The sequence below is a fragment of the Simochromis diagramma genome, unplaced genomic scaffold (assembly GCF_900408965.1).
Source record: "Simochromis diagramma unplaced genomic scaffold, fSimDia1.1 OVJJ01000167.1, whole genome shotgun sequence".
Taxonomy (NCBI): domain Eukaryota; kingdom Metazoa; phylum Chordata; class Actinopteri; order Cichliformes; family Cichlidae; genus Simochromis; species Simochromis diagramma.
In genome coordinates this window covers 3,861-15,280 of record NW_024387046.1, presented here as the reverse complement: position 1 = coordinate 15,280, position 11,420 = coordinate 3,861, and the positions used below count along the sequence as shown (strand labels likewise).

The 11,420-nt window shown below is 45.0% G+C and overlaps 1 protein-coding gene across 1 annotated transcript; it reads left to right on the top strand.

The window, feature by feature from the left end:
• The first annotated feature begins 8,216 nt into the window (after positions 1–8,216).
• Positions 8,217–9,030, top strand: LOC120741645 (lectin-like). The gene is made up of 3 exons (XM_040044618.1): positions 8,217–8,296; positions 8,399–8,492; positions 8,591–9,030. Exons 2-3 carry the CDS (start codon positions 8,403–8,405, stop codon positions 8,849–8,851), a joined length of 351 nt encoding a protein of 116 aa, XP_039900552.1. The 5' UTR covers positions 8,217–8,296; positions 8,399–8,402; the 3' UTR covers positions 8,852–9,030.
• The last annotated feature ends 2,390 nt before the right edge of the window (positions 9,031–11,420 follow it).

The following is an 11,420-nucleotide window of genomic DNA, read 5'->3' as shown; positions in this document are numbered from 1 at the left end:
GTATTTAAAAGTAGGATGGGAGGGAGAGCCTTCAGTTTTCAGGACCCTCTTCTGTGGAACCAGCTTCCAGTTTGGATTTGGGAGACAGACACTATCTCTACTTTTTAGGCTTAAAACTTTCCTTTTTGATAAAGCATATAGTTAGGGCTGGACCAGGTGACCCTGAATCCTCCCTTAGTTATGCTGCAATAGATGTAGGCTGCCGGGGATTCCCATGATGCATTGAGTTTTTCCTTTCCAGTCACCTTCTTCACTCACTATGTGTAAACAGACCTCTCTGCATTGAATCATATCTGTTATTAATCTCTGTCTCTCTTCCACAGCATGTCTTTATCCTGTCTTCCTTCTCTCACCCCAACTGGTCGCCCCTCCCTGAGCCTGGTTCTGCTGGTTCTTCCTGTAAAAGGGAGTTTTTCCTTCCCACTGTCGCCAAAGTTCTTGCCCATAGGGCGTCGTGATTGTTGGGTTTTTCTCTGTATGTATTATTGTAGGGTCTACCTACAATATAAAGCGCCTTGAGATGACTGTTGTTGTGATTTAGCGCTATATAAATAAAATTGAATTGAATTAAGGAATTAAGGAAAAGCGTCTGGACTTCTTTAAGTTGCTTGAAGACATTTCACCTTACATCCTAGAAGCTTCTTCAGTTCTAGGGTCAAATGGTGGAGAGTCCCAGATTTAAGCCCTGTGGGAGTGTCCCCCCAAGAGGGACAATGAGCCCCCTAATGATCTTCTAACTAATCACACGAGCCAAGGTATGAAAACAGGTGTAGGTCACAATCAGCCAAGGTTTCGGGTGAGCTCATTGTGAAACCTAACCTCACCGTATCATGTGATTTCCTGAAGTCAGATGGCCCAGGATGTGAGTGGCTCCGGAGTCTACAAGAAATTCCACCTTCTCACTACACACAGACATCGTATACATAGGCAGAGATTTATAGGCTTTGTTTGTTAAATATACATACAGTGGGGCAAAAAAGTATTTAGTCAGCCACCGATTATGCAAGTTCCCCCACTTAAAATGATGACAGAGGTCAGTAATTTGCACCAGAGGTACACTTCAACTGTGAGAGACAGAATGTGAAAAAAAAAAAATCCATGAATCCACATGGTAGGATTTGTAAAGAATTTATTCGTAAATCAGGGTGGAAAATAAGTATTTGGTCAATAACAAAAATACAACTCAATACTTTGTAACATAACCTTTGTTGGCAATAACAGAGGTCAAACGTTTACTATAGGTCTTTACCAGGTTTGCACACACAGTAGCTGGTATTTTGGCCCATTCCTCCATGCAGATCTTCTCGAGAGCAGTGATGTTTTGGGGCTGTCGCCAAGCAACACGGACTTTCAACTCCCGCCACAGATTTTCTATGGGGTTGAGGTCTGGAGACTGACTAGGCCACTCCAGGACTTTCAAATGCTTCTTACGGAGCCACGCCTTTGTTGCCCGGGCGGTGTGTTTTGGATCATTGTCATGTTGGAAGACCCAGCCTCGTTTCATCTTCAAAGTTCTCACTGATGGAAGGAGGTTTTGGCTCACCCCCATGCTTCACAGTAGGTATGGTGTTCTTGGGATGCAACTCAGTATTCTTCTTCCTCCAAACACGACGAGTTGAGTTTATACCAAAAAGTTCTACTTTGGTTTCATCTGACCACATGACATTCTCCCAATCCTCTGCTGTATCATCCATGTGCTCTCTGGCAAACTTCAGACGGGCCTGGACATGCACTGGCTTCAGCAGCGGAACACGTCTGGCACTGCGGGATTTGATTCCCTGCCGTTGTAGTGTGTTACTGATGGTGACCTTTGTTACTGTGGTCCCAGCTCTCTGCAGGTCATTCACCAGGTCCCCCCGTGTGGTTCTGGGATCTTTGCTCACCGTTCTCATGATCATTTTGACCCCACGGGATGAGATCTTGCGTGGAGCCCCAGATCGAGGGAGATTATCAGTGGTCTTGTATGTCTTCCATTTTCTGATGATTGCTCCCACAGTTGATTTTTTCACACCAAGCTGCTTGCCTATTGTAGATTCACTCTTCCCAGTCTGGTGCAGGTCTACAATACTTTTCCTGGTGTCCTTCGAAAGCTCTTTGGTCTTGGCCATGGCGGAGTTTGGAGTCTGACTGTTTGAGGCTGTGGACAGGTGTCTTTTATACAGATGATGAGTTCAAACAGGTGCCATTCATACAGGTAACGAGTGGGGGACAGAAAAGCTTCTTACAGAAGACGTTACAGGTCTGTGAGAGCCAGAGATTTTCCTTGTTTGAGGTGACCAAATACTTATTTTCCACCCTAATTTACGATAAATTCTTTACAAATCCTACCATGTGAATTCATGGATTTTTTTTTCACATTCTGTCTCTCACAGTTGAAGTGTACCTCTGGTGCAAATTACTGACCTCTGTCATCATTTTAAGTGGGGGAACTTGCACAATCGGTGGCTGACTAAATACTTTTTTGCCCCACTGTATGTGCCCTTTGGATGGTATGAAATGCATTCTAAGTGTTCAATGGCTTCTTGCAACAGAGTCTGTGTGCATGTGGAGCATTTTTGCATATCAGCATGAGCACTTGTTAGCAGCATCCCTTTTATACCCTCACACACAACTCTCTGTATCTTTTAGTTACAACAGGTTTTTGTCCCACAGGCTGTTGCTGGGCAGAGAGCAACTCCCACTATCTTTTCCAAGGAAGTTCCTGGCACTGGTCATCTTGGGAGTTTTGTCCTTCTATGTCCTACACAGTTAACAGATAACATAGTCAAACATCGTTAAGCAAAGCTGAGCAGTTTTCACAAGGTCATATTGACACATACGCATACTTCATCCAAGCATGCAAAGGTTATACAAAAATTCTAGAATGAGATTATAAACACCTACATCTAAATGTATGACAATGTGAAAACTAGAATTTTCCCCACTGCACACCAAACCATCAGCAAACTTGATTTTGTAAGTTTTTGTTAGATTATTTTAAATTAACCACTCATGCTTTCACATCCATTTTTTCTGAACTTTCTACACCCAAAAGTTGCTCAACTAAATTTCTCTTTCCAATTAGTGGTGGCTAGTTTGCTTCCATGAACTGACTTACAGAAAATGTTTCTGGGTCATGATGAGATAACAGGGTTAGAATTAGACAGGGATGCATATGAGAACATTATGAGAAACGTGACAAACACTCAGGACCAGTCATGTACTGTGTGAGGCAGGCAGGATTGAGGACCCAAAATACAGACTCTCAGATAAGGCTAAACTTAATCCTCAGCTTTAATACTGGAAACCAAATGTACATAAAAACAAAACTGGGAGGCATAGGAAAACTAAACAAACAGGCTGGCAGAACACAGCCCCCCCCCCGACTGTTCGTTCTCCCTGTTCGAGGGAGACCAGGATGCAGGACAGAGGGAGACGCAGACACTAAATACAAGAGGGAATCAAGGCAAAGAGGAAACATCTGGGAAACACAGCTGGCAAAAATCTAACAGACGAGACAGGTGGATGCAAAACTGAAAATGACGCACACCAGACAGGAGACCATTACCCAAAGTAAAACATGAAGTACGAGGAACGCACACACCGAGGCGCAGACTGATGGAGCTCAAGGAACTAGAAATACTGAATAAACTCAAGAGTGTAAACAAACTGAACTAGGAAACATAAGATACACAGAAAACACAATGAATGACAAGACTCAAAATTCTATTAACAGAAAAGAAAAGTGGCTCAACCACCCAGGTTCCCTAACAGGACCATGGAAATTTTGGGGTTAGTATCGTGCCCAAACATACTTGGCATGTAGACTGGGGAAGCCAAGGATCGAACCACCAACCTTCCCATCAGTAGCTGATCTGCTCTATCACCTGAGTCACAGCCACCCCATTGTAGATGCTCGCCATCTGATGGAAAACGTGAGGTTGTATAGCTGTATATAAAAATGATCTGTCCTTGGAGATAGGCCTTCATTGAGTCCCAAACTAAAAGGCTAAAAATGTTCAGGGAAAGGTTTATGTCTAAACGAATTTATTTGGTTATTCATAAATTCCAGAAAGGTATTATCTGTTAGTAGTGTGGGGTTAAAATGCCAACTCCTGTCTGTTCTAGGTAAGTCGTCATAGACAGAGTCAAAATTAGGGGGGCGTGGTCTGATATAACTATGGCATGGTATTCACAGGCACTCGCGATGCTAGTCAAATAGTTATCTAAGAAAAGGTCGCCTATCCTAGAAAAAGTGTGATGGACATTAGAGAAAAAAGAATACTCCCTGTCGGTCGGAAGAAGATGTCGCCAAATATCCCTAACCCCATATGTAGAAAAAGCTGAATGAATACGCGAGGATGACTTACTCAGACAGGCCGGTTTTAATGAGGATCGATCCAGATGGCGCGGCCACGTCCAGACGCCTTCCTGACCGCTCCGCTCCGACTATCCACTTTTCTTGTTTTTTACTTATTTTTTGCTCTGGTTTACATCCCAAAATCCTCTAGTCTTATAGTATACGACAGCGGATCACTTGTAAACATCGGTGACAAAGGTTGCACATCTAATCTTGGACACTTTTAAACCTGACCCTTCCTGGCCGCCAGAGATTCTACGCGGCACGGAGAACAACAAAGGACGGGCCGCTCATCCAAGGCGCAGAACAAAGAAGCACCGGGGGAAACGCGCTGGCATTAGGAACAGACTGAGACAGCAGGCGCATCGCGCATGTACAATCCATGGAGAACAAGCTCGATGACCTAAGAGCAAGGGTCACCTTCCAACGTGACATGAGGGACTGCAACATTCTGTGCTTCACGGAGACATGGCTGACCCCCACCGTGCCGGACCAGGCCGTAACTCCGTCGGATTCATTCTTTGTGCGCGCGGACAGAACGGCAGAGTCGAACAAAACCAAAGGTGGAGGAGTGTGTTTCATGGTAAACAGAAAGTGGTGTGATGCCAGGAGCATTTCTACTCTTTCCAGCAGCTGCTCGCCACATCTGGAGTTCCTGAGCATTAAATGCCGCCCTTTCTATCTGCCCCGTGAGTTCACCTCGGTCATCACCACGGTGGTCTACATCCTACCCCAAGCGGACACAGGTATGGCTTTGTCCGAATTACATGATGTGCTGAGCTCGCTTCAAAACAAGGACCCGGGCGCAGCCCTCATTGTAGCAGGAGACTTTAATAAAGCGAACCTCAGACAAGTCATGCCAAACTTTTACCAGCATGTCTCGTGTCCAACAAGAGTGGATCGAATTTTGGATCACTGCTACACGCCATACAAGCAGGGCTACAAAGCTGTCTCACACCCAGCTTTTGGGAAGTCTGACCACAACGCCATCTTCCTCATTCCCCAGTATAAACAAAACATACGGAGGGAAGACGTAACCACGAGGGAGGTAAAACGGTGGACTGCCCAATCAGAAGCTACGCTACAGGACGCACTCAACGACATCGACTGGGACATGTTCAGAGCATGCGCAGTCGACATCAACGAGTTTACAGAAGTAGCAGTATGCTTCGTCAATATGCTAGCGAAGGAGATTATCCCCACTGCGAGAATCACCACATTCCCAAACCAGAAACCGTGGATGGACAGATCGATCCGCACTGCAGTAAACGCCAGGACCGCCTCCTACAACGCGGGTCTCGCCACTGGCGATATGAGCACCTACAATGCGGCCTCATACGGCGCGCGGCGCGCGGTGAGAGATGCCAAACGCCGGTACCAGGAACGTGTGGAGTCCCGCTTCCACCAGGGCAACACACGGAGTATGTGGCACGGACTACGCACCATTACGGACTACAAAGCCAGGGACACTGCGCTGATCAACGCTGACTCTGCATTCACCAACGAGCTGAATGGGATGTGTCCTCTGGCCACTGCTCTACTCCCTCTACACTTCAGACTGTGTGGCCACCCATGGCTCCAACACCATTGTGAAGTTTGCTGACGACACAGTGGTGTTGGGTGCCATCTCCAACAACGATGAGGCGGCCTACATGGATGAAGTGAAGAATCTGGCATCATGGTGCCAGGACAACCACCTCCAGCTGAACGTCGGCAAGACCAAGGAGCTGGTGGTGGACTTCAGAAGGGGTCAGCACAGAGACTACAAGCCCATTATCATCAATGGAGCTCCAGTGGAGAGGGTGCAGTCCTTCAAGTATCTTGGTGTCCACATCTCCTCAGACCTGACATGGGCTGCCCACATTCAGGTCCAGACCAAAAAGGCTAGGCAGCGCCTGTATCACCTACAACAACTGAGGAAGTTCAGGGTCTCTCCAAAGATCCTCAGGATTTTCTATACAGGCGCCGTGGAGAGCATCCTCACACAGAACATGACATCGTGGTTTGGGAACAGCTGTGTGAAGGACCAAAAAGCTCTCCAGAGAGTGATCCGTACAGCAGAACGCTGCTGCAGGATTGCTCTCCCCCCGCTTCAGGACACCTACACCAGGAGATGCCGGACTAGAGCAGCGCAGATACTGAAGGACCCGTCCCATCCTGGCAACAAACTGTTCCAACTTCTGCAATCTGGTAGAAGGTTCCGCATCATTCGGGCAAGGACAGAGAGACTCAAGAGGAGCTTCTATCCCCAAGCCATCCGTGCCCTAAACACACACACCCGCCCTCTCACATCATCTATAATTGACTGAGACAGGACTCTCTTCCAGACACTCTAAACCAAGGCACAATGTACATTTTAAATTCCTTTAATTTTAAATATGTTTATATTGTCTATCCTGTAAAATAGTCAGATGTCTATTCATATTAATGTACAGAATTCACCTGCTTGCTCCTACTACTGCACATTCACCCAATGTATATAATATATAGTTATATAATGTTCTTCCTCTACCCCCCCCCTCATTTTTGCACATGTCGAGGAGCGTGTCAGGCTACATTTCACTGTGTGTCATACTTGTATAACTATGCATGTGACAAATAAAGAAACTTGAACCCTTGAAAACAGGGTCAAACCAGCAGTTTAAGTCTCCGCCAAGTATCAAAGAGTACGAGCCTACGTCTGGTAAATTGTAAAGATGTTTGAAAAACTTGGGATCATCTGTGTTAGGAGGATATGCATTGACCAAAACTACCTGTACGTTATACAACCTCCCTGAAACAATGACAAAACGACCATGTTGATCTGAAATAACATATTGTTTGAATGGAACCCTGGGGCTGATGAGAATTGATACTCCTCTGGCCTTGGCCTCAAAACATGAATGAAACTGCTGCCCTGCCCACCGAGACATAAGCCCTGAGTTAACCTCTGACATGGGTTTCTTGTAAAAAGGCAATGGAGGCATTTTCTTGTTTAATTTGAGCAAAAACCTTTCCTCTCTTAATAGGATGGTTTAACGTTCCAGCTGAGCAGATTTATGGGACTAATCATGTAAGATTATAGAAAGATAATGAAGGGATGCAAAAACAGAAAAGCATGAGAGAAGCCCAGAACAGAACATGGAATAACACCTGTTGTGGAAGTTTTCCATTTAAATAAAGCCTGCAGACGAGCGTTGAGCGGTAGCTAACATTCTTTAATCCAAACACACAAAGAACAGAAAACCAAGCTTGTGGAGAACCTACATGACTGCGGGGCAGGTCAGCAGAGTCTCTCTGAGCCTAGCATGGCTCTCAGTTAAATACCTTCTCCAGGAACAAAAGGCAGTACACAGCTGTTTCACACCTTAAGGTTCACACTCCCTTGCTACCTCCCAGAGTCCTCGAAGAGACAAAAGACTCTTCCTGTGGAGTTCCTGCTTCCCCCAACTTCCTTACTACACCTCCACCAGTTGTCTTACTGTATGAGTGTGAGACTTGTTAAAATCAAGTGGCACCAATGCATTATACAATAAAATAATGTGATTAATACACAAGTAAAAGAAATTCCTATACACACCCAATATGAGTTCTGTAGGTTGAAAAAAGAGACACTCCAACAACACATAAAATAAACCCCCTGATCCCCTCTCCCTCACCCCAACCAAAGGACAGCTGGAGAACACAGCAGCAAGCTCCCCTGTACAACACGTCAGCAATTGCGATTGCTCCACTCCATTACATTGCTGCTCCACTAATCCCCTCTCCTCACACACACACACACACACACACACACACACACACACACACACACACACACACACACTTCTTAGGAAATGCAATCCCTTTACTGTAAAGGGCAGTGAGTGTGACTCCACCCCCGGTCAAGATTATATAAAGATGAAGTGATGTGCTTTCAGTTTTAACTCTTCCCTTCTCTTCTGCTTGCAGACCGGCTGGTGTGAAATATTAAAACCTGTAAGTATTCTACGCATCTCTACTGACTGATTGATTGACACATTCCTGATACTTTTAAATGCATATTGTGGATACAAGCTCATCTATATTCTCTCCTTTTAGGATCATGAGCAGAAACTTCTTGTCCAAAAATGATGAGCTCCGCAGGGGAGACTACCTGGTGTCCAACAACAAGCAGTTCAAAGCTATATTTCAGGTGACTACTTTAAATGTTCTCAGTTCAGAAGCTCATAAAAGCCTTGTTTCCCAGTCATGCGTGTTGACAGTTATCTAACATGTAATTTATGGCTGCAGGATGATGGTAACTTTGTCATCTATGGCTGGAAGCCTTTGTGGGCTTCGGACACCTATGGATCAGACGCCGTCCGTCTGTGCATGCAGGCTGACTGCAACCTGGTCATGTACAACAAGTGTGACAAGCCTAAGTGGCACACAAACTCTTCCAAACCTGACTGCAACATGTGCCGTCTTCAACTGACTGATGACGGCAAACTGGTGGTGAACAGAGAGTGCGAAGAAATCTGGAGCTCTGAAAAGTCCAAAGGCATGAAGTGATGCTTGTGCGCGACCATCCTTTGGCATAAACCTTCAGCGATGCTATTAAAGCAACATATACCAGCGCATAAACAAGCTTTTCCTTTTTCTTTCTGGTTAGCTTTGATCAGACTCTGAATTTCAACCTGAATTGTAAACAAATGGCAAAAAATAAATAAAATGAAAGGTATTTGACCAACCTCTTGTGTTTATATTTTGGCCATTAAAGAGATTTTCTTAAGAATTAATATTGTTGCAAAGGTGTAGGAAGCAGTCTTAAAACTTTGAGGAGTGTTGCTGATATAAAACTAACACAGATTTTGTAAATTCCTCCACTGACCATTAGACACGTTTTCATTTTTATTTCTTCTTCCCTGAAAGTATCTTCATGTGGTCTAGCCCTGTTAGCATCTGATATTTTTCCTTGAGCCAGTTTGGGGTTTTTTTCAGTTTATGTTCTCTTTTGGCTTAGTTTTTAATAAAAGAACATCTCAATTCATTATTGTGTAGATGACAATTATTTGTCCTGTTTTTATTCAGGTTTTCTACTTTTATGTTTCCTTTCTTAAACTCTGTAATTTCATCCTGTGTTGGCTGTTATTTAATTATTTTAGATGTACAGCATATTGGTCAACAGCTGTACTTTAAATGTGCTAGAGAAACAAACTTGACTCACTTTATGAGTGCGTCTGCGTCTTTGTGTGTCTGCAAGGACGTGACGTCCAACACATGCAGACACACAAAGACACACAGACACACCTCAGGAATTCGCATGATAAGGTGGGGCCAGGTTTCAAAAAGAGCTCACCCGAAACCCTGGCTGATTGGGACCCACACTCAGTTTCACACCTTGGCTCAGGCGATTACAGGGTCATCAGGGGGTCCTTTTGTCCCTCTGTGGAGGGATACTCCCACTAGGTTTAAATCTGGGACTCCCCACCATTTGACCGTAGAACTGAAGAAGCTTCTCGGATGAGAGGTGAAACGTCTTCAAGCAACTTAAAGAATTCCAGACGCTTTTCTTTGCAAGCTCCTTTGACTGATTCTGAGAGTGTTTTTGTCTCCAGATTTTACAGGTTTAAAGTCTCATTATTAATATATCTGTTGAATACATTTGACATTAGCCCAGCACATATTTTTATTTTTCACACTTTTTCCTCTCAAGTAGTCCCACACAATTCAGAAACACTGTGGAAACACCATTCAAACGTTAACTGCAGGTAAGTCACTGCACTGATGGTCTCATTGTCTTTTACTTCCTGCTCCTTTATGCTCCGTCCTCATTGGTTTCCCCCCGATGTTTGATTTCTTCCGCCTGCATTTCGTCCTGCAGTCATGTTTGTATGTGGAGTTTATGGCTCATATCAAACTGTGTATAGACCATGTAAACAGACCAGTCTAACCCCGCTGTGGTTTTTAAGTATCAAAAACAGGGGACGGTAAGTGACGGGAGTGACGAGTAAGGTAAGCGACCCATGTTGTAGGTGACGTCAGACGCCGGAGAATTGGCAGGAAAAAAAAAGCAAATGGTAGCATAGAGTTTAACAAAGGTTTTTCAAGCTTCAGTATTACCAAATATACTAATCAATTGTCATATAACTAACAACATCTGTTCTATCATCTCTAACACCCTGGAGGACAACGGGGAGAGTTTAGACGCTCTCCAAGATGACATCGACCGCTGTTTTCAAGATTTAGTAATGAAGAAGGCCCAGAGCGCATCCTCCCCGGCCAAAATTGAGACGCCGTCATCGAAGAGATGTCGCCCGGCAGACTCCCCCGGTACTGTGGTGTTATCTGTTTAAGTATATCCGGTTTTATGCTGAAGTGTGTTGGGTACCGGAAGTGAGAAAATAAAGGTCGAAGTTGTTTGCTCTACAAGGTGTCGTCTCTTTCCCTACCGAGAATCACGACATGGTGTCAGAAGTGGGATGGTTGTAAGTGCCTTATCATCGGGGAGTGACAGCAAGCGACTTTGGGAGTGGTAAAGAGTTTTCTCGAGACGAAAGATGTCGGACGAAGAAGCGGGAGCTAGCGCAACAGTTACGCGGCCTCGCACGCCACCGCCCCACCAGCGAGCTAACGGCGGCTACAATGCTAACGCTAACCTACCCCCGAATGCCACTTTCACCATCCAGCCCCCCGAGCTGTTCGATTTCTCGAAGCCACAGCAATGGGAAAAATGGATACGGAGGTTTGAAAGATTTCGACTCGCAAGCAACCTACACCTTAGATCCGAGGCTAACCAGGTGAACACTCTCATCTACTGCATGGGGGATGAAGCAGATGATATCCTCCGAGGACAAGCGTTATCTGACATACAGAGACAGCAGTATCAAGCAGTAAGAGACACTTTGGAGATGTACTTTGTTCCCAGGAAAAACATTATCTACGAGAGAGCCCGCTTTAATCAGAGAACACAGCAAGCTAATGAGACTGTAGACTCGTTTGTCACTGCACTTTACGCTTTAGCTGAAAACTGCAGTTATGGTGCGCTGCACGATGAGTTAATAAGAGATCGCCTCGTCGTGGGTCTGAAGGACACCAGCCTAGCGGAGAGACTTCAAATGGACAAAGATTTGACGTTAGA